The sequence below is a fragment of the Lycium barbarum genome, chromosome 5 (assembly GCF_019175385.1).
Source record: "Lycium barbarum isolate Lr01 chromosome 5, ASM1917538v2, whole genome shotgun sequence".
NCBI lineage: Eukaryota > Viridiplantae > Streptophyta > Magnoliopsida > Solanales > Solanaceae > Lycium > Lycium barbarum.
Genome location: NC_083341.1, coordinates 17,489,504 through 17,514,013, shown reverse-complemented (window position 1 = coordinate 17,514,013; position 24,510 = coordinate 17,489,504). Strand labels below are relative to the sequence as shown.

Here is a 24,510-nt window from a genome sequence, read left to right as displayed (position 1 = left end):
CAATAGTATCTTAAAAGATGGAAGGACCTGGTCCCTACTCTTCCTCAGGAGATAACATTAGCCTGTTGGATATGTTGAAGCCATTTGAACTGGATTCCTTATGGATTTAAAGAGTACTCATGGAATAAGATACTTTGAGGAAATATGCTTGACCTTTTAAATACAAAGAAGCAAATGGCATGAGTCTCTTCTTGATTGAAGTTGAATATGCAATTAGTAATATCACCAAAAAATCCTTGAAATGATGTGATCCACAAAAATTGAGCAAAAGAGAGGCAGAGGCAGCGGTCTTGATGATGTGGAATATCACTCTCTGAGGGACAATGTGAAGAAAGTGTCATTCTACATGAGGGTTTGCACAATATACCAGTTTGCACGCATCCTCATCAAGGCATTGAGGTGGGAGCATATTGAAAGAAATCAGTTGGAGCTGGGTTTGTTCAAGATCATCTAATGGTTCCTCAGTAACTAGCTATGTTAAGAGAAAATGTACAATGCGTGAAGTGTTTTTTAGAGATATCTAACTCACTCTTATACCGTTACAGGTATGCTCACATGGCAATCTCAGGACAACCTAACATTGGAGATATAGCACTCTTCAGAGTTCTTGCCTAAGCTGTTATCAAAAGTTTCAAAGGACCAGGTCCCTATGACTCAGGTTAGTAGTCGTTTCAACCACTTACATACTTTTTAATATTGCCTGAGTGCCATGTCATTAGTAGTTCTCGCCTTCTTAAAAATGAGCCAAATCGTCACACCTTCTCAAAACCGACCCGTTTGTAATGATCCTTTCTCCCAACCAATAAGAACATGTTCGCTATCTCTCTTTAAGCCAAAGGGTCACTCTCTCTTCCTCTCTCATTCAAATCTTCAAACCCTCTTTCCTTTTTGTTACATCTTTCCTCTCCTAGCATAAAATCAACCATGTCTAACCTAAAGTCTTCATTTTCGAACCACTAAAGCCAACCCTACACTTTCTCCTATCAAACCGTCTATTTCATCGAACCTAAAGTCAATCCCATCTCCCATAACATCTCAAAACTTGTCTGATCAAAACCCTATCTCTTCCTCCCTAATAATAGATGTTCCTGGTCCCTTTACTACTGATTAGTACTTAACCCATGAGAAAAATGTCTCCTCCTCCATAACCCCAAAACCTTCAGAAAAACTTGATTTCCAAGGGAGTATGACAACCTCACAATACCTTGATCTCACTGAGGAAATCATTGAGAAGGATGACGGAATGGAGGTGACAAGAAAAGGTGTTACTGAAGACTACTCAATAGTGGAAGAGGACCTACTCATAAATGAAGCAGGGGTTTCAAAGGAAACATCTCTAAATCCAGGTAACTCGGATCCTCTAGATAGTGAGAAAGTTGTAGAGAAATTTTTTAGTAAAAAATCTCTAAATGCTGGGTGTGAGGAGAATTTGAGTGCTCCTGTAAATGAAGAGACTGTGGATGCTGTAGTTACTGAGTGTGAAGAAAGACAGAGGGGTTCTGTAGTGATTGAAAATTTGGTTGAAAACATAGAGAAATTAAGGGAAGAAGATGTCGAAAATGTGGGAATAAGTAATGACTTTGGACAGGAATTGCCAATGGAGAGTGATAATGTGAGTGTTGGCTTGGAAAATGCTAGTAAGAACCTTGATGACACTGTCAGAAAGGTTGTGAATGATTATGCTGATGGAGAATCTGAGAAAATTACTGTTGAAAAAGAGTTTGAGAAGGAAATCGTAGAGATTGAAAGGGAACATGGGAATCCTAGCAGAACAAAGGTAATGAATAAAGGACCTGGTCCCGAAGGATATTGTTGGGATCTTATACCCCTATCCACCAATGCTATTCCTTTAGAAGGCTCATCAGAAAAGAAACCTAGTTCCTCAAAACCATCTGAAAGGGTAAATCTTGAGAGAGAAGAGATAAACTCTGATGAGGACGGAGCACTGGATATTATTTTAGCGTAGAACTGGAGGTGCTAAGTCAAAAGGAAATGAAAGCATAGGTAAACCCACATCTGTACAAAGAAAAGAACAACCTACCACCAGACGAAGGGCCATAACACAATTCAACTCTACTCTTCAAGGTAACAAAGAGAAGAGTACTGGAAAGAAAAGAAATTTGGTAAAGACAGCCAACTTAAGACGTTTGATAGATGAAGAGAAAGTTGTGACTGTGTCTGATAAAGAAGAAGAGGAGCAAGCTCCTTTAGAAAGGAAAAATTCAAAAGGGAAAATAAAATTTGTGATTGATGGAAGAAAAAATGTGGGTGAGGTAGAAATTGAGAAAGTTGTTGAAAAAGTGAGTAAGGTGAGGGAGGTGACACATTCTCCTAAGAAAAGATAGAGCTGTGCAAGTGGGGAAGCAGACTGCTCTAAGAAAAGAAAGCAACTTTGACTGAGGGACTTGGTTCCTGTAAAAAGGGAAAATCTAGAAAAGATGAAGAGAATTTGAGACAAGAGAATCTGAGAGGTCAAAAAGTGCTATTTAGCAGAGTGTTTGATCCGGAGGCGGTTGGGCACCAAGGATTTGATGATTTAATGGAGATATTGAGAGCTCAAAGTTGGAATCATCTTTTTAAAGGGCCTGCATTAGCCTACGAGAAGAAAGTAGAAGAATTCTGTATGAATCTGCAGTATACTGATGATCATACCTTGGTGTGCAAGGTTGGAAAAGTTGATTTTACATTGGACGAAGCTCGGTTGGGAGAAATTCTGAATGTCTCAACTGAGGGAATGAAAAAACTAGGAAATGAAAAGGATATCAAGGACTCATACGAATTCAAGAGTATCATAGTCCGGATAGGAGAGTAGGGGACCACTGAGACTCTGTACAAGAAGCAGATGAAGCCACAATATAAGCTTTTATCCGAGTTGGTCAACAAAGTGGTATTGCTCAAGACTGAAAAGAGGTGCATTGCATCTAAGAAGGACCTGTTCTTGATGGAGATACTGGACGGTGGACATTTGGTCAACTTACCCTCCATCATGATCGAGCACATGAAGAAAGTTGTGGACACAAAGGATGGCAAACATGGTCTCCCCTATGGCTTCATTCTGGCTAAAGTCTTTGATCACTTCAAGGTAACCACTGGAAAGGTCACCAAAGGAATTAAGAAGCAAATGTTCTCTTTGAGCATATTAGAGGATTGTCATATTGTGCAAAAGAAAAGGAGAGCAAGATGTACTTCTACTATATATAGTCTCATTGAGGCAAACAAGAAGATCTTCGCTGAAGTGGAGAGGCTGTGGGTTGAAAATGCCCCGTTGAAAGCAAAAATTACCAAGTTGAACCTAGAGGGACCTGGTCCCAATGGGGTGCAGACAGTAGAGGTTGCTGAGTTGAGAGAAGATAATGCCTAGCTGAAGAAGAAGAAGGTTGAAAAACTTCAGGATCAGATCTTGGATACCCACAAAGCTGCAGATGCCAAGCTAGACATGATGTTCAAAGGTCTCAACCCTACCAAATCTGCAAACCCATGACTCAATCCATTTAGTTCACCCTCTTGTTTAAAACTTTATCCTTGTTTTTAAAAGTTATTTCTTTGGTCTAAATAATGACATTGGCACTATGGCAACTTTCTTTTGTATGTTTGTGCTAACAATTGATTGCTAAGTTCTTCTATTTAATAAACAGTTCTAATGGCACTCTCTCTATTTTGTGCATATGTTCCTCCTTCATATTTGTTTTGGTTTCTTCTGTTATTGTTCATACTGTGTTGCCCAAATGGCCTGAGTTAATATCTTTGAACTTCTTTAGGCTTGCGATAAACTTATGACTCTTTTCGGTAATGCCAAAAGGGGAAAGTTTTAATGTTTGATTGCTCTCCGTTTGATGCTCAATATGATTAACTAATTGATTCCTAACCAAGTGGCTACCTGTTCTAAGAAAAGCTTGTTAGTTAATCATATATATGCATAGTGACAGGGTGGATGTGGATGAAAATGAAAGTGAAACGTCAACATAATGCTGAGGTCACATCCACCAGGGGAAACTGGTCCTAAATAAAATTGATATGGTTCATGATGCTGAGGGCCACATTCTCAGGGGGAAGTCCCCAATGTTGGCTAAATGTTGCTCAGTTGTTTTAGTTAGACATTGCACAGACATAAAAGGTAAAAATGCCAACATGAAGTTGAGGGTCTAATCCGCAGGGGAAACTTGGTCCCACAGGTACAAATGAAAAATTGCATACTCTTATCCTGCTGGAGTTTACTATGAAGAGAAAACCTGGTTCTCAGGGGGAAAATCAATTACAAGTTTGCCATCATCAAAAAGGGGGAAATTGATGAGTTATGACATTTCATAGTTTTGATGATTTGACAAACATACCAAGGACCAGGTCCCCTGGGCACTGTACGTTACATGATAGTTGTAAAGCTGTGACACTGTTCTGACATGCAGTACTACAGCAGCACAGCTGCATGCATGCTAAAAGCAAAATATCAGTGTAACGTCTCTACCCATGTCACATGCCTCTCACTTTATCCTTACATGCTCTCATTTAAGTTCCTATTCAGACAATATGTTAGCATTGTTTTAACCTATCACTTGAAAACCTAGAAATCCAGATCTATACAAGTGCAGGCGCCACAGTTCTCTTAGTACTTTCAAGAACAAAGCTAAGACAAGTTCAAGGACCAGATCTCAATAATGGAAGATGCTTTGAGTCCTAGAGTTGTCTAGTCTTTGTCTTTGTGATCTCTACATTGTAAACCTACACTTCTTCAAGAAGAGTTTAATAGGTATTCTGTTTTTATCAAGCTTTTGTTGTTAACACTTGGCTAGAGTTAGTCATAGTGGTGTTAAGATTCAGCTAGAGTTAGTTGAATCAGTTTGGTGCTTGACTAGAGTTAGTCAAGAGTGTGCTTGTAATAGAGTTATTGTAAGGGGAGGGATTAGTTATCTAATTCCTAGGTTGCAAAAGCTTGTAATCTGAAACATTGCTCAGTTTAGTAAAGTTAAAAATCCTACCGGGATAGGTTATGGTTTTTAATCCCTTGAGCAAGGAGTTTTCCATGTAAATATCTTGCCTTATTTACTTTTTATTTTTATCTGTGAAAACAGTCTAAGGGGTTCATTGGTGGACTTATAGGTTCTATCAAAGGGGTTCACCTTTTGAGAAATCAGAAGATTTTTTCAATGAGAAATAATTTTAACTACAAAGGTGACCACTTTGTCGAAGTAATGGATCAAGGAGAAGTGACAAAATTGGGTTATATTCTCTTAACTCTATTTATTTTTTGGTTATATATTTCTACCCTTTGCGTGATTTATGTGAAATTTATTTTCATAAATTTTGTTGAAATTACTTCCAGTTACTACTGATTTACCAGAATAAACAGTAGTTTAGCTTTAGGAGGAGTCTTTGTTTAAATTCAAATTTAATTAGATAAGTTTAGTTGAGATATTTTAAGTTTTTGAATTTTAAATTATGCAGATTTTGTGTTTTAAGTTGGCTATTTAAAGCCTTTTATGCTTATGTAAAATTATTGAGAGACTTTTTCAATTAACACTTTCAACCCTTTTTGCTGCCCCATATTTAAAAAACCAACAGTGGTATCAGAGCATCATTGATCTTAAGGGATCTGTGTGTTCATCAAAAGAATCATTTTTTAAAACCATTTTTAATCAATACCTTTTAACCCTGTTCTTATTTTCAACGCACAGGGCTATTTATAATCAATATCAATTTTTACCAATACCAGTTTTTTTTTTTTTTCAAACATGGGAAGCAGCAGTCTCTCTTTCAATGCCCAACAAATCTTCACTGATGAAAACTATCAAATTTAGTTAATGAAGTTTAAGTGCTACTTTGAAACCTATGATTTATGGGATGTTGTGATGGAAGAAAAATCCTTACAACAATTTTTTGCAAATCCTACAATTCTTCAAATTGAAGAACTTTCAAAAGAGCTTTTAAACAAAACAAGGTTATTGAGGGTTCTTTTTATACATCAACCCCCCCCCCCCCACCCCCAACCAAAAAAAAAAGAAGAAAATTCATGTCACAAAAGTGGGCAAATCCAGAGACGCTCAAAACAATCCTCAAGCACAAAAACAGAAGCAGAAATTGAGAAGCAGCAACTTTTTAAAATTGCAGCAACTGAAGCAAAGGAGGAGTGTTGAAAATTACTTCCAGTTACTGCTGATTTACTGGAATAAACAGTAGTTTAGCTTTAGGAGGAATCTTTGTTTAAATTCAAATTTAATTAGATAAGTTTAGTTGAGACATTTTAGGTTATTGAATTTTAAATTATGCAGATTTTCTGTTATAAGTTGGCTATTTAAAGCCTTCTATGCTTATGTAAAATTATTGAGAGAGATTTTCAATCAACACTTTCAACCCTTTTTTCTGCCCCACCTTTTAAAAAGTAAATAAATGTTAGGGTAGATGATCCACTTGTTAGGATAATGAAATGCATTCTAATTAAGTACTAGGAATAGCATGTTTGATATGCTTATTATAAATTTGTTATTCCACGCCGAAAAAAATTACGTGGCATAACTTTGTTGCATAGCATTTTACTTTCAAGTTGTGAGATAATATATATGAATTCCTTTGTTTTGATGCATAATATTTATACTTGAAAGTTGATAGAATAATTTTAAATCTAGAGAAAAGGTACCTTATTTGTAGATCATTTTGGGTACATTAACGGTTGAAGTGTTTTTGTAATAGTAACGTCTTCGTATTATAACAAAATTAGTTTATAACATTGAGTGCTTTAATTGGCACCAAAATGATTACCGACGTAATTCTATTTCATGTGGGTTGTGAAAAGGGTAATTGAAAGACATTTATATGAATTTGATGTCTTAATCTAAAATATTGACACTTTGTCCGTTACAATTGGCAACAATATGATACTGAATTTCCTAGAATACGTCATTTGAAATATTTAAAATGTGGGGGTGTTTGACTTATGAATAAAAGTCAATATTGGACTTAGTGTCTGTTACAATTTTGAAGATACTTGAGACATAAATTTATTCACATTGTGTAGTTCTTCAACTCCCACAAATCCTTGGTGGTATTGACATGACAAAGAATGAATTCATAATTGGTTTGGTTTTGGTGACGACTAGTTAATTGAATTACTAACCTGATGGTTGATCATGTGTTGTTTCAAAATATTATGTTCATTTGTGAAAGGGTGTTACTTGATGAAATATTATATTCTTTAATGAAAAAAGAAGTCACTTGAAAGGTTATGACTTTTCATAATAAGACATGTTTATTGAAAGACAATCCTTCCTAAAGACAAGACGTTTCATGGTTCATGGTCTAAAGTGAAGAACCAACTGATGATAATGATAAAAAAAACTTCATATAAATTGGATTTGTTACACAAATGAAGGTGCTATAATTTGAGCATCAAAATAAACTTGTATTCCACGATGGAATAAAAATATATTTAGCATACAAATGCTTGAAAAGAAGCGGAATGGTTGAGAAATATGATATTAAGAAGTGAAGAGTCGTCAAGCGCCCAAGATAAAGCCTCTTAAGAAGTCCCTTTATCTTCAAACATGCCCCCCCCCCCCCCCCCCCCCTCTTTTTTTTCTTTTTGTAAAATTAAATTTAAATTTTTGGTGAATTTTTCATTCTCTTTATAACTAACGCAACTTTTCTTTTCATGATTGTTATAGGGAAATGAGTGTTCAAAACTTACTATATTAATTATTTAGTCATAATTTTTAAAGTAAAATTAATAAATTGAATTTAAAGGATATAAAGAAAAAGGTGGCAGTTCAATATATTTGTGATGGCATATATTATTCAAGCACTTCTAAAATTTTGTATTCAGAACAGCTTACTGTTAATTATATGGGTATAATTTTTAAGAAAACTTAATAAATGAAATTTAAAGGACATAAAGAGAAAGGTAGTAGTTCAATTATATTTTATGAGGACATGAGACAACTCAATATGAAAAATATTAGATTGATCGTATTTGGTGTCAATATTTCTTTGCTGATTCGTCTGGGTGTTTCTTTGGTTATTGAATACTACTTATATATTCTAATTCATAACTATAAAAAATAAGAAAGTCAGGAAAGATTGGTATGATCAAGATAATGTGAGTTACTCGTGTGTAATTGAAGTAATAGAAAATGCTCGTCAATCTCCTTATAAGTAACGTTCATTATTGAAATTGTATGGGTTTTAGTTATAATTTAGATTTTTAAGTCTTTCACTATGTATATTGAAACTTGGAATGACTTCAGATATCACTACACATCTTTTTTACAGTAATATTTTGTAGCGGATTAGATTTCAAACAATTCATGCCGAGTTTAGCCTGCATCCAACGCTTTTTTATAGTAATATTTGTGAACTTTGAGTGTGTGCGTATGTTCTAAAAAATTGTCAATTATATATTGGTTGGTAGGCCAAAGTCATAGATGGACATGGACCCCTGAACTTGTCCTGATTTTTCATTTAAACCCCTTAACTGAAACGTTGATCATCTGGACCCTCGAACATAAGATAAAATGTGTCATTTGAACCCCTCGTGCCAGCTGGGCACACGCGTGAACTGCACTGCTTTAAACAGAGCGTGAGTTACCAAATTTTTTCTTTTTTTAAAATTAATTTTTAATCATTAAAAATTAATTTTAACAAAAACTCTATTTTAAAATCTATTTAAATAATTAAAAAAAATTAAAAAACCCAACTCATCCTCTCCAATAGCCCACTTCACCGCCACCACTGCCGTTGCTGCCTCTGCCGCCCCCTCCACCACCGCCGCTTCAAAATATATTTAAATAAATCTCCGACAAAAAACGGCACCATTTTTTTAATTATTTAAATAGATTTTGAAGCGACGATGGTGGGGGCGGCGGAGGCAGCAGCGGCAGTGGTGGCGATGAAGTGGGCTGTCGGAGAGGATGGGTTGGATTTTTTAGATTTTTTTAAATTATTTAAATAGATTTTAAAATTAATTTTTCTTAAATTAATTTTTTTGTTGACATGGCTTATTTTCATTGGTCAGATATTTCATGTCACTGGTCTATTTTTCCATGTCACTGCAAGTGGACTGCACGCGTGTGCCCAGCTGGCACGGGGGGTTCAAATGACACATTTTATCTTATGTTCGAGGGTCCAGATGGTCAACGTTTCAGTTAAGGGGTCTAAATAAAAAATCAAGACAAGTTCAGGGGTCCATCTATGACTTTGGCCTTGGTTGTTAAACATGTTCTTGTTATCTTGTACTGATCGTTCATCAATTTCAGTTCGTATTGTTCACTTTAAAGTTTTTTATTACTCAATTACATTCCTATTTTAATATGATTTTACATCTCCCGTACCATTTCACATGAGACATATATACAACACGTGTTCGGAAACTAGTATTTATAAATGTATACTCAATTGGAGTTATTTGACATATTTAAGATAATATAATTGTTATGACGGTTAGGCATCAGTGGCGGAGCCAGAATTTTCACTAAGGGGGTTCAAAATATGATAAAGTGAACACACGAAGAAGTCAAGGGGGGAGGGGGGGGGGGGGGTTCAACGCCTACTATATATACATAAAAAATAATTTTAACCATGTATAAACAATATAATTTTCCGCCAAGGGGGTTCGGAGATTTTTTTTTTAAAATGAACCATAACCAACACACTAGAAAAAAAATTACCATGGCTTTAGAAAAATAGGTAGATTTTTTTAAAGTCACGTGGTATTTATTTTAATTAAAAAATAACCTAAATGATTTTTAAAAAAAACTCCCGTCAGCGAAAAGAGTATATTTGCACCATTTTGTAACGGCAGGGGTATATATACACCACTTTTGTAACAAGGGGTATATCTACTCTAAATTACAAAGTTAAGAGGTATATTTACACCTTTGCCCTTATTTTATACTCCCTCCGAATAAAAAAAAAGTGTCCACTTAGTCTTTTTTTCTTGGGTGAAAAACAATGTCCACTTATCAAATAAAAAAAAAATTAACCTTGTTTTTTCAGATTTACCCCTATTAAGTGTTATATGATCAAATCTCAATGCCTATTTAATTAGGGGTAGTTTAGTCAAATTATTTATTTTTATCTAGGAGTTAGTCTTTTCTTAAGAGGTGTACAAATTGCTAAGTGAACTCTTTTTTTTTTTATCCGGAGAGAGTATTAAATAAATGCCTAAAGACGGTGGGTGAAGGAAAATCTATACTTTAAAGAATATACTAGCCATTACTACAATCTAACCGAATATAACGTGTTATTCTTCTAGTATTTCAAAATTATCATATCATGTTTTCTATATAAAGAGTTATTAACATGCCCCTTACGTCCCAATTTATGTAGTGATATTTGATCGAGAACAAAAGTTTAAGAAATAAAAATGATTTCAGAATTTGTAGTTGAAAACAATCTTGGATATTTGTAAAATGAAAAGTTTTAAGTTAAATTATTTTTTAATAAGAAAGTATGATACTTTTTCTGTCCCAATTTATGTGGCACAATTAAAATTTTCAGATTCAAACTTTTAATATTGTAAATACGAACATGGAAACTTGAAGTTTTTTGAAATAAAATTAAAATATTTGTATACCATGTAAAAAGTACTATAAGTCACAATAATTGATAATTGGCCAAAGTCATAGATGGACCCCTGAACTTGTCTTGATTTTCCATTTAGACCCCCCAACTGAAATGTTGACCATCTGAACCCATGAACATACGATAAACTGTGTCATTTGAACCCCTCGTGCCAGCTGGGCACACGCGTGAAGCTCACTTGCTATGACATGGAAAAAAAGACCAATGAAAATAAGTCATGTCATGTTACCTGTTATAAAACAAAATAAGCCATGTCAACAAAAAAAATTAATTTAAAAAAAAACTCTATTTTAAAATCTATTTAAATAATTAAAAAAATTGAAAAACCCAACCCATCCTCTCCAATAGCCCACTTCACCGCCGCCACTGCCCCCGCCGCCGGCGCTTCAAAATCTATTTAAATAATTAAAAAATGGTGTCGTTTTTCTTCGGAGATTTATTTAAATAGATTTTGAAGTGGAGCAGCGGCGGCGGTGAAGTGGGCTATCGGAGAGGATGGGTTGGGTTTTTCAATTTTTTTTAATTATTTAAATAGAGTTTTTGTTAAAATTAATTTTTAATGATTAAAAATTTTAAAAAAGAAAGCGGTGGCGGCGGCAGTGGCGGCGGTAAAGTGGGCTATCGGAGAGGATGGTTTGGGTTTTTCAATTTTTTTTTAATTATTTAAATAGAGTTTTTGTCAAAATTAATTTTTAATGATTAAAAATTCTAAAAACAAAAGAAAGCGGTGGCGGTGGCGGAGGAGGCAGTGGCGGCGGTGAAGTGGGCTATCGGAGAGGATTGGTTGGGTTTTTCAATTTTTTTTAATTATTTAAATAGATTTTTAAATAGAGTTTTTGTTAAAATTAATTTTTAATGATTAAAAATTTTAAAAAAAGAAAAATTTGGTCTCTCACGCTCTATTTAAAGTAGTGAGCTTCACGTGTGTGCCCAGTTGGCACGAGGGGTTCAAATGGCACGGTTTATCTTATATTCGGGGGTTCAGATGGTCAACGTTTCAGTTGGGGGGTCTAAATGAAAAATCAGGACAAGTTCAGGGGTCCATCTATGACTTTGGCCTTGATAATTCAAAATATTTAAAAGATGCATATAAAATAGCAGTCAAATACAAACTCGTTTGATCTCCAAAATCCAAAAGGTGTCACGTAAATTGAAACGAAGAAAAAAAACCTTTTCGAATAGATTACAAAAGAAAATATGTCACATAAGTTTGAGACGGGAGCAAGTATACGTTCTTTTAACAGAATTCTGTAGTATTCTCTGGCCGTACGTAGGGGAAAAATCAAACCGTCCTACCTCGTATATATCTCTGAGAGACCCTACAACTATATAAATGCAAAATGTGTCCGTGCAATTCAAAACATACACAACTCCTTCGAACATATACATCATGATGACTATTTCTATACATGCAGTTTCAGCTTTCTTATCTTTCTTGATTCTAAGCTTCTTGATGGTGGTTTTGGCGAGCCCAAGACTTTTCTAACCCAAAAATAAATTTTTAGAATCAAACTAACCTATTAAAAAAAAAAAAAAACCTAAATAGCCTTTACGCACAGATTATGTGCGTAAAAGGACCAAAGTGTACATTTACACTTAAGTCCTTTCACGCACAGATTTTGTGCGTGAAGTGCCTCCCCCCCCCCCCCCCCCCCCCCAACCCTAACCTTTATTCTTTGGAAATCAAACTCAAAATTAAGCTTTTTTCCATACTTTGACCGGAAATTAGTGACGTTTCAAAACACCGGAATATAAATATTTTATATAGAACTTAATATTTTTTTCATGTACAATAATATCGACTCATTACATCAAGTATACATATACATTTAGATCGTCATTTTAGAGGGTGTAAAGTGCTCCGAAGTAAGTTTGAAAACTTATTATACATATACATTTAGATCGTCGTTATAGGGTTCTAATTAATATAGGACGTCGCACGAGTTATTATTAATCGACAATAAATACTAAAATAACTAATTATCATTAAAAAAATAATACCCAAAAATATATACAATATTAACATAAAATGTACATTTTATTTACAAATATACAATCTCTTAAGGCCTAAGGATCCTCCTAACCCCACCACCCTCAGTATCATCAGGATCCTCTCTCCTCCTCTTAATGATAGGATGATTTATGGCATGATCATCCTTTCTTCCCTTCTTCAGGCCCTGGGTGAAAATATGCTTCCTGTGGGAGACGGCGGCGGTCTCCACCTGAGTAGCCTCAGGAGATGACTCAATCGGAGGAGACTGGACCACAGGAGCAGAAGAATGAACCTGAAATAACATATAAACAATTTAATTTAGATTTATCATAAACTAAACATGAAATAACATATAAATAATTATTTAATAAATTATTTCTTTGTAAAAAAACAAACCTGTGTGTCGACGGCCTCCTGAGATGGCTGGTCAGAGGGCTCCTTAGCTGGCTCCTCAACGGTCACCTGAGCGCTACCCAGAGTTGTAGCTAGAGGTGGAGACGTGTCAATCTGAACAGGCGGAGACGGGTCCACAGGCGCAGAAGAATGAACCTATAATACATGTAAATAATTTAGTTTAGATTAATAAAATAATTAATTAATACATTATTTTATTGTAAAAAAACAAACAAGTGTGTCGACAGGCTCCTGAGATGGCATGTGAGAGGGCTCCTGAGCGGCCCGAGGAGCCGGAGATGCAAATGGTGCCGTAGGCCTGGCTGTAGCAAGAAGAAAGTAGTCACGAAAATAATATCCAAGTCTATGTCCTCATCTCCGCCTCCCATATATAGATCACTAACTGGCACATGTGCAAATAATGACCAAGGATCATAATGTGGGACCATCTCTGGCGTATATCCAGGTCTCTGTGAAGTCGACGGCTTGGAAGAAGAGGTCGACGGGATATTTATAGCTGACGGAGCCTGACAGGCTATATCGTCAGGCTCATCTACTAGACCTCTGCCAGCTCGACCACCTCTGCCAGCCAGATCACCTCTGCCAGCCCGACCACTTCTATCAGCCCGACCACCTCTATCAGCCCTACCACCCTCAGGAACACCCTTTGGTACATCCTCATCGACACGATGCCACTCTTGTGCCCGTGTCATACCAGTGTCAGTAAGATAAACTATCTGTGATGCATATGCCGCTATCCGGGGTCGGTGGACTCTGTAAGGGGAATGCTCTCATGGCGTATCATCAGAGTCATTCGTAGCTGCATATATTTGCAAATTTTAAGAATTGAATAAATTCTTAAAGTAATACATAATAAGACGACGATTGAATAAACTTACCAGCGCCTCATACGCTCCTGAGAGTGATGCATATCCTCGGCCATCAGGACGCGGCGTCGAGCGGTTGGCAATCAAGGAGCGAGTGATATGCATGTACCACGTCATGTACTCATGGATCGGAGTGTCATGTCTGACCGCCGCTAGAGTCGTCATCCTCGCGTTCCATGCATCGACTTCCTAGTGCATACGCGCCCGCCATGCCGCACTGTCGATCGGACGCTCGTCCCTGGTGTAGTGGGTGTGCTCCCAACGTGTAGTCGCGGGTATGTTCTGTACATGCCCAAACTGCCATAATACGCAGTCGGGTGCGTGATACTCAACGATGTCCATATGGATCAATGAACACCGTGCAATCCACATGTGCTCACCAACCCTACAAATTGCTGGCAGCTGACCCAAAATCTGATCATACGGTGTCCATATGAAAGCCTATAAAAGGAATTCAACTAGTTAACAATAAAAGACTAACAAAAATAACAAACTAATGTTAAATAAAAAAAACTTACCTTGGGCGCGACTATCTCCACGCGTATGGCATATCCTCAGCAACATAGTTATCAGGAGGGTGAGCAGCTATGGGCTGAAAAGGTCTCAACCTAGTCCACACCCATATCTGTCATAGTCATCAAAAAAAATAATTTATCAGTCGTCGTTTTGAAAAAATATATTTAGTGTTTTATCTACACACACTTAAATATATTACCTGAAGAAGAGGGCTAAATGCAGCGACCTCAAGCCTCTCGCCCATAGAGGCTCGATCAAATCCTCTATACATGTAAGCCAGGACAGCGGCGCCCCAACTATAACATCCCAGCTGGTCTAGGTCCTCAATAAAGAGCAGATACCTAATGCTTATATCCGCACCCGACGTGTTCAGGAACATGATGCCCCCGAATATGATGAGAAGATATAAGCGAGCACGTCGGTCAACATCAGCCTGAGGCGTCGCCTCGTCAATCGGACCCTGCAGATCTACGAGGCGCAAGTGAGCATGGAGGGAAGACCGCAACAACCGACTCCGTCCACGCATATCCCTCTGCAGAGGCTTGAAACCAGTGAGCCTAGTCAACTCCTAGCGATACGGTAGCATCTCCAGAGGCTCCACTCTATACAATGTCTGTCCATCAATCTGTAGACCATAAATCACCTCGACATCCTGCAGGGTAATGATAGCCTCGCCAGTGCGGAGATGAAATGTATGGGTCTCCGGTCGCCAGCGCTCAATCATGGCCGTCACAAGAGCCCTATCGTGCACAAGCCGACCAACCTCGATGCACCGGTAGATACCGCCCCGACGTAGTATATCTATGACACGGGGATGTGGGGGAATAGCCTCTAGAATATCACATGCTGACTCCCCCGAACGGGTACGGACCACTCTACTAGAGGATATCGGTGCATCCCATACATACTGGGACCTATGCTCATGCTATAGATAAAGTACCTCTCTGTTGTCGAAGGGTCCCGACTCCATGGTGGTGTTCTATCTATTTTAGGCATTTTAAATTAATCATTAATACATGAAGTAAGGATTAAAGTGGTATATTTTTTACGCATTTTAAATTAATCATTATTTTTTTAATTAATCTCTAATACGTAGTATTAGTTATGTAATCTTTTACGTACAAAGGATTGAATCCTAAACTAACGAGTTTCAATTTCTAATTAGCAAATAAATAAATTAACAATTAAAGATATAAAGATTAATAATTAATGATTAGAAAATTAACAATTAGCTAGCAAACAATTAGCATATAATTAATAAATAAACAATTAACTAACTAATCAAATAATTAACAAATAAACAATTGGCTTAACAAAAACTAAATAAATAATTAGCTAGTCTAACAATTGAAATAACTAATATAACAATTACCAAATACTAAATAAACAATTAACAAATTAACAACAAATAAACAAATAAAAAAATGAAAAAACGGGTTGAAAACAACCCTTTTGCGCACAAAAAAAGTGCGTAAAAGTTTTTTTTTTGTCGATATTCACACAATAGTAATGCTTAGGTTAATAAATAAACAATTAACAAATTAACAACAAATGAACAAAAAAAATTAAAAAAAAATGAAAAAACGGGCTGAAAACAACCCTTTTGCGCACAAAAAAAGTGCGTAAAAAGTTTTTTTTTGTCCATATTCGCACAATAGTAATGCTTAGGTTAATAATGTAATAAAAAAATCGTAGTGAAATACCTAGATTAAAGCTTTGATTTTGAGTTTTTGAATTGAATTATACGCTGCTTTATTGCGAAGAAACTTATTCCTAGACTTCAATATACCACTTTTGGGTTGGAAATCAACAAGAAAACGATATTTTTGATCGCGTGGGAACTTGAAAAAGGACCTTTAATGGCTGATTTTCATTTTTTTTGTTTTTTAATTAAGGGGACCAGTGGGGAAGAAGAAGGGCCCGATATATTCTACCTCTTTTATGCACAAATTCTGTGCGTAAAAAGACTTAAGTGTAAATGTACACTTTGATCCTTTTACGCACATAATCTGTACGTAAAGGCTATTTAAGGGTTTTTTTTTTAATAGATTATTTTAGTTCCAAAAAATTATTTTTGAATTATAAAAGTCTTGGGCCCTAGTGTTGGCTCGAAATTTCTACCAAGCTTTTGATATTACAAGGGGTGATGGCCGTGCCAAAATACTCGAAGATGGACAATTTCTCACGCTTCCCCTTGACAGAATGTCTGGCTATGGTTTTAGGTCCAAAAATCATTACTTGTTTGGAAAGATTGATTTGAATTTCAAACTTGTCCCTGATAATTCTGCTGGCACCGTTACTGCATATTATGTAAGTCTTTTTTCTACGGAAGCATCTATTGATTTGACAAACTGCTTAAGGGTTACTTTATGAATATTATATTGTTTCATCCGTCCTAATTTACGTGGCATCTTTCAAATTTCAATATTCAAACAAGTCTTTATTTAACTGTAATTTTTTCAAATGTCTTTTAAATATTTTAAATTATTTATTATTATGATTTATAATATTTTTTACGTGATTAATTTCTAAATATGTAAATTTTAATTTATACGTTGAGTTTTAATGGTGTGGATTATAAAATGCAGCTATCATCAGTAGGATCAAATCATGACGAGATTGACTTTGAGTTTCTTGGGAATGTAAGTGGAGAGCCCTATACTCTTCACACAAATGTATACACACAAGGAAAGGGAGATAGAGAGCAGCAATTTTATCTTTGGTTCGACCCACTAAGGACTTCCATACTTATTATTCTATTCTTTGGAATCCTCAGAGCATCATGTAATTAGCTCCTGTCTCTCGACACATTTTACTAGCTTCTATACTTTGATATTTACTTAGTCTTGATATTTCTTATGTACCTTTCTTTTAGGGGCTTTTTCATGATTACCTAGTCAGAATAACCTACTTTCTTTTGTCTCAATTTTAGTGTCTTAATTTGACCGGACATGAAATTCAACAAATAAAAAGAGATTTTTGAATTTTGTAATCTTAAATTAAATATGTGCGTAGTTCTTTAATCTTATGATCTTAAACTTGTTAGGTAGAATGTTGAAATTGGAAAACTTATCAAATATAGAAAGGAACACTTTAAAACAGACCAAAAAGGAAAGTAAGAAACTTAAATTGGGACGAAGGGAGTTTTTACTAACCAGTATCTATTTATAAAGTTTCTCCTTAAATAATTATATGCAACAGTTATGTATATTGTATACCTTAAAAATGTACAATTTATACTTTATACATCGAAATGGTATACAACAGTAAGAATGATTAATCAGAATCAATAAATCACAATGATTGAGATATTAGCAGTTTTTGTTTGTTTTCGCAAGTGTTTTGTACCATATAATTTTAAAAAGGTGTTCTTTATGTCAAGTGTCAACAGTCAGCATCATAAAACAACTTAATTCAAGGATCAAAATTTTCATTAATGAAAAACGAGAGAATTTCCTGTAATTATATATTTCTTGAACTTAATTTGTCCATGTAGATTGATTACTTACTAATTACTATTCTTTTTTCCTATTTTATTTATTAAACAAAATCAGCTTTTCAGTAGATGGGACACCGATTAGGCAATCCAAGAATATGGAAGCAAGTGGGATCCCTTATCCAAAAGAACAACCAATGTGGATATACTCAAGTTTATGGGATGCAGATGATTGGGCTACAGTAGGTGGACTTGTCAAGACTGATTGGACTAAGGCCCCATTTATAGCTTCTTGCAGAAATTTCAATGCCCAAGCTTGTGTATGGTCTACAACTTCTTCTACCTGTAGTTACAACAACTCCACAGCAAATTCTTGGCTAAGTGAATCTTTGGGACAGCACAGGCCAATCTAAGGTTGAATGGGTGCAGAATAATTACATGATTTACAATTATTGCACTGATACAAACGTTTTCCTCAGGGATTTCCTCCTGAATGCTCTCTTAATTAGTACAAGTAAATTAATTTCTAAGAGAACTGTTTATTTATCTTTAGTTTTGCATTGTGCATAAAATATATAGTTACATTATATATTCCTGAGAAGTGAATTATTTGGTTTGATTTGAGTAATAAGGAGAAATTTCGTCTGTATCTATTGTAGCTATTTATTAATTAGTATTGGAGGATTTTACCACACTGTTTTCTTTTTTTGTCTTTTTCAAAATTTTCCTTAGTTGTTTTGATTTATGAATGTTAATAAATTAATTGCTTCTGTTTGACTCCTTATGTTCACCTCAATAATAACGACCATACTGTGATAGAAGCCATCCATTTATTTAATACTATAAGATCAGGAAAAGCGGCAATCACTTTGGTAACATTCATAAATCCAAAGAAGTGAGAAATTATTGAAAAAGAAAAAATAAATAAAAAAGAACGGTAAAATACTGTTACGCAGCGCCCTTCTGAGATTCTTGGAAGGGCGACATAAAGCTAAGCAACCGACTTCTGTCTGATTACTTTCCGCCAACTGGTGATCCCCTCCGCACGCTAAACAACGTGTCACTGCCGTACGGGTAAACCGATATCAAGACAACAATGTGCAACGAGAGAATTGAAAAGAAAAAGCTTGCTTGTATTAACAGAGAACAAAGATTACAAGAAAGTCATCATGGTATACTAACTATTAAACAGTCACAATAGGTACAAATTATATTTCTCATTCTTATTGCTCAAACCAACCCAAATAATTCTTTTATCAGAGGGAATAAAATGTACTACAATATATATTTTAGTTACAATGCAAAACTAAATATAAAAAAACAATTTTAACACTAATTGAGAGAGCATTCGGGAGGAAATCCTTGAGGGAAACGTTTAGTATCAGTGCAATAATTATAAATCATGTAATTATTCTGCACCCATTTAATCCTAGATTGGCCTGTTGTGTCCAAAGATTCACTTAACCAAGAATTTGCTGTTGAGTTGTTGGAACTACAAGAAGAAGAACTTGAAGACCATACACAAGCTTGGGCTTTGAAATTTCTGTAAGAAGCTATAAATGGGGCCTTAGTCCAATCAGTTTTGACAAGTCCACCTCTTGTAGCCCAATCATCTGCATCCCATAAACTTGAGTATATCCACATTGGTTGTTCTTTTGGATAAGGGATCCCACTTGCTTCCATATTCTTGAATTGCCTAATTGGTGTCCCATCTACTGAAAAGCTGATTTTGTTTAATAAAATGGACAAAAGGGTAGTAATTAGTAATCATCATACATGAAAAAGTTCAAGGATTATATATTTACAGTAATTTCTCTCATGTTAAATTAAACAAATATTGATTCTTGAACGCCTTTTTTTTATTATGTCGCATCAGTATTTTAGAAAACGAATCAAAAGTGCTAATATCTCAATCATTTTGATTTATCAATTCTAATTAATTGTTCTTACTATTGTATACCACTTAGGTATACAAAATTTAAATAGTATATGTCAAAGGTATACAACATACATAACTCGGTATAATCATTTAAGGAGCAAATTATAAATAGATATGGACTAGTAAATATCTACTTCTGACTAGGTAATTATGAAAAAACCCTATATGAAAGGTACGAAGACATATCAAGAGTAAATATTCAAAATAGACGTTAGTAAAGTATACCTAATTAAAATTTAAATTATATACATTATATATATATATATAGGCATGTTTGTAAGTGAGAGATAGCGAGAGAACTAACATGATGCTGTGAGGATTCCAAAGAATAGAATAAGTATGGAAGTCCTTAGTGGGGTCGAACCAAAGATAAAACTGCTGCTCTCTATCTCCCTTTCCTTGTGTGAATACATTTGTGTGAAGAATATAAGGGTCTCCACTCAAATTTCCAAGAAACTCAAAGTCAATCTCGTCATGACTTGATCCTATTGAAGATAGCTGCATTTTGTAATCCACACCATTAAAACTCAACACATAAAATAAAACATCTAATTACAAAATCACCATTCAACTAATATCAGAGTTTTAAGTTATATACCGTAAGTATTAAAAAAAATTATACTATCAGGTCACCTTTAACTATTATAGCAATTAGTAACTTGACTTATTTTCAAGATCACAGATCTTACTTTTTTATGAAGGCAATTCGCAGAATTGCCCTTCTTTTGGGGTGGTCTTTAAATTTTGCCTCTCATATTTGCGGTCTTTAAATTTTGCCCCTCATATTTGTGGTCTTTAAGTTTTGCCCTTAGCTTGGATACCTGAGGTTCTGGGTTCGAACTCCCGCCCAGGCATAAAATAAAAAAATAATTTCGCAAGGCAGGGCTGGAGGGAGTGTATGCCGGATCCGGCATAAAGTCCTTAAGGAAAAACTAAAGTTATGCCGGAGGGGGCATAACTTTTCCTCAAGGCATAGTTTAGTTATGCCTTATGGGGTAAAACTTTTCCTTAAGGAACTATGCCTTATGGGGTAGACTTTTAATTAAAGCATAACCAAAAGTATGCCTCGGCAGAACTTTTAGTTATATTTTATGGGGCACACTTTTAGTTAAGGCATAACTAAAAGTATGCCCCATAAGGCGGAACTTTTCCTTAAGGCATAATTAAAAGTTTGCCTTGAAAAGTAAAAAAAAAAATATATGTCTTAAGGCAAAGTCTGCCCCCTCCGGCATAACTTTAGTTTTTCCTTAAGGATTGTATGTCGGATCCGGCATAAAGTCCTTAAGGAAAAACTAAAATTATGCCGGAGGGGGCATAACTTTTCCTCAAGGCATAGTTTAGTTATGCCTTATGAGACAAAAATTTTCTTTAAGGAACTATGCCTTATGAGGCAGACTTTTAATTAAGGCATAGCCAAAAGTATGCCTCATAAGGCAGAACTTTTCCTTAAGGCAAACTTTTAGTTATGCCTTAAGAAAAGGTTTCGCTTTATGGGGCATACTTTTAGTTATATTTTATGGGGCACACTTTTAGTTAAGGCATAACTAAAAGTATGCCCCATAAAGCGGAATTTTTCCTTAAGGCATAATTAAAAGTTTGCCTTGAAAAGTAAAAAAATAAAATAAAAAAAATATATGTCTCAAGGCAAAGTCTGCCCCCTCCGGTATAACTTTAGTTTTTCCTTAAGGATTGTATGCCGGATCCGGCATAAAGTCCTTAAGGAAAAACTAAAGTTATGCCGGAGGGGGCATAACTTTTCCTCAAGGCATAGTTTAGTTATGTCTTATGGGGCAAAACTTTTCCTTAAGGAACTATGGCTTATGGGACAGACTTTTAATTAAGGCATAACCAAAAGTATGTCTCATAAGGCAGAACTTTTCCTTAAGGCAAACTTTTAGTTATGCCTTAAGGAAAAGTTCCGCCTTATAGGGCAAACTTTTAGTTATATTTTATGGGGCACACTTTTAGTTAAGGCATAACTAAAAGTATGCCCCATAAGACGGAATTTTTCCTTAAGGCATAATTAAAAATTTGCCTTGAAAAGTAAAAAAAAAAAAAAAAAAAAAAAAGTTTCAAGGCAAAGTCTGCCCCCTCCGGCATAACTTTAGTTTTTCCTTAAGGATTGTATGCCGGATCCGGCATACACTCCCCCCAGCCCTGCCTTGCGAAATTATTTTTTTATTTTATACCTGAGCGGGGGTTCGAACCCAGAACCTCAGGTATCCAAGCGAAGGACAAAACTTAAAGAACACAAATATAAGGGGCAAAATTTAAAGACCACCCCAAAAGAAGGGCAATCCGTGCAAAAAAATGGGCTTACATGTAGGTATCCTTTGGGTGACCCGATGGTACAAAAATGGGTTATTTACAAGAGTGACACTAAAAATGACTGGTCTTGAACTTTTGATTGCAGTTGCCCCATGGGCAAAACTTCAAGTTCAATCAACACGTTTTGACTTTGGTGGTTTTCTCATGGGGCAAGTGGGGGTCAAAAGTTCAAGACTACACATTTCCAAGGTCATTTGGGTGTAATTACCCGGTAAAAAACTACTCCCTTCATAACTTTTACTTGTCATGTTCCTTTTCGAGAGTCAAATAGCATAGACTTTGACCAACATTTTAAGATATACTTTTTTAATCATATTGATATGAAAAGAATTGCAACCAATAGTATTTTTCGTATAGTTTTCGAAATTTTAATTTTAAATTATTGACTTAATCTAATTCAACTTAGCTCCGAAGATTAGTCTAATTGACTCTTGAGAAGCTCAACATGACAAGTAAAAGTGAACGGAAGGAGTATTTATATATATAGTGACGGTGTATATAATTTAAGATCTTAATATATAAAAAAAAAACAACGAACATTAAATTAGAACTCATAACAGCAGAAAAATGACTTACATAATATGTAGTAACGGTGCCAGCAGAATTGCCAGGAACAAGTTTGATGTTCAAATCAATCTTTCCAAACATATACTGATTTTTGGACCTAAAACCAGAACCAGAGTTTTTGTCGAGGGAAAGGGTGAGAAGTTGTCCATTTTCGAGTATTTTTGCACGGCCATCACCCCATGTAATATCAAAATCATCATTAAAATTTCCGGCAAAAGCAGCCACCAAGAAGCATAGAAAGAAGAAAGATAATAAACTAGTCATCATGGTGTATATGTTCGAAGGAATTGTATATGACTTTGCATAATTGCATGAACACGATTAGCCTTTATATAAGTTGTAGGAATTGAGAGAGATATACGATGTGGGGACTAGTTTGGGTGCGTGTTGGTGGGTTTCCTTTTGTGTATACGTTTGATTTTGGCCCCTACAGCAAGATAGTACTACAAAACTTTGTTAAGAGAACATACGTTATGTAACTCTTAGTAGCAAACATTATGTCGTAATTTTAAAATAGAGTAATAACATGTTAGTATATCCGATTAAATTTTTTTAGACTATTGGTATGTACAACTTTTTTTTATTATTAGAACTTAAATCAATTGATTAAACCAAGATCATATCAGGGGTTACTCATTGACCAAAGCTTCTCTTTGCTAGTAGCTAGGATCTAAATCAAATACTCCTCTTGTTCCAATTTATGTGATGCGGGAATTCTTTTTTGGTAATTATATGTAGCAAAAATAAAAGTAATTTCTATATTTACAAACAATTTAATTTGAAACTTTTTATTTTATCTTTATTGAGATTATTTATAACTACACAAATATGTATGGTTGGTTTTAGACTACAGATTTTAAAAATTCCCCTTTCTTTCTTTCTTAAATTTTATGTCCAGAAAAAACGCATCACATAAAATGAGACGGAGGGAGTTGAAATCATTTTATATTTTATTGTTCTCGATTACTATATATGATGATAAGCATTCCACGAAAGACTTTTACGACGACATTGTCCATGTTGATTTTTCTAAACCACAACTTGGATCATTTTAGATGTTGAGTTCAGTAGCTTCGACGAATTAAAATGTTTATAAAGCTATTAATTCAAGGATCAAGGTTGAAATCTTGGAATTTAGCGGTAACGTATTCATATCTTATCACCATCTCCATGCATGCTTAAGTTTCTTAATTATTTTTATCCATCAATCAACATTCAAAAATTAACTTGATTGAATCGCGTGTCATCATTATCTTTAATCTTCATTAATTATGATAAATACAACAATTACAAGTAAATCTCTCGCTTTAACATTAGGTCTAATACTTACGTGACGACATAATTAAATATGTATTGAACTTGTTTATGTATATATGCCGAGGCGATGTACCAAAAAAATAATATGCCTAGGTGGATACTAGATACCAAATTCATCTGAGCCCGATACTTAACATAGAGAGCAATTTTTTATGTGTAACAATTAACTAAAATTATAATAAATATTAATAAATATGAATCCATAATTTTAAATATATAATGAATCCAATATGAAGAATCTTAAAAATTAAACTCATAAAACTTAAATCCTAAATCCTCCTTCACCATATATATTAATATAAGAATTGGAGGTTGATGTGGTTAGGAAAAAATGCAGGCTTGTGAATTAGGTGGATATTTAAGTTGACTCGGATTTGAAGAAGTAAAGGAAAGGGACCATTTGACAGCTGTATTTCTATAATGATGATAGTAACCGATTTTGCATTGCATGCATGGAACCAAAAAAATACTATAGTGTTTAGTATTTTTCCTATTGGGGATGACGAGTGTATAAGGAGAATTAGATGTTTGGCGACCTTCCACTTACACAGCTGTCTGATGTCTACTA

General features: G+C 35.0%; 1 protein-coding gene and 1 long non-coding RNA gene across 2 annotated transcripts; both read right to left on the bottom strand.

The window, feature by feature from the left end:
* Positions 1-12,635: 12,635 nt before the first annotated feature.
* On the bottom strand, positions 12,636-18,102 carry LOC132640593 (uncharacterized). The gene is made up of 5 exons (XR_009582297.1): positions 14,555-18,102; positions 14,358-14,464; positions 13,852-14,280; positions 12,956-13,772; positions 12,636-12,851 (listed from the first exon to the last, which is right to left on the bottom strand). It is a non-coding gene; the product is annotated as an uncharacterized LOC132640593 (long non-coding RNA).
* Positions 18,103-18,903: 801 nt separating this feature from the next.
* LOC132640589 (xyloglucan endotransglucosylase protein 7-like) lies at positions 18,904-22,947 on the bottom strand. The gene is made up of 3 exons (XM_060357231.1): positions 22,635-22,947; positions 20,035-20,228; positions 18,904-19,514 (listed from the first exon to the last, which is right to left on the bottom strand). Exons 1-3 carry the CDS (start codon positions 22,890-22,892, stop codon positions 19,124-19,126), a joined length of 843 nt encoding a protein of 280 aa, XP_060213214.1. The 5' UTR covers positions 22,893-22,947; the 3' UTR covers positions 18,904-19,123.
* Between the last annotated feature and the right edge of the window lie 1,563 nt (positions 22,948-24,510).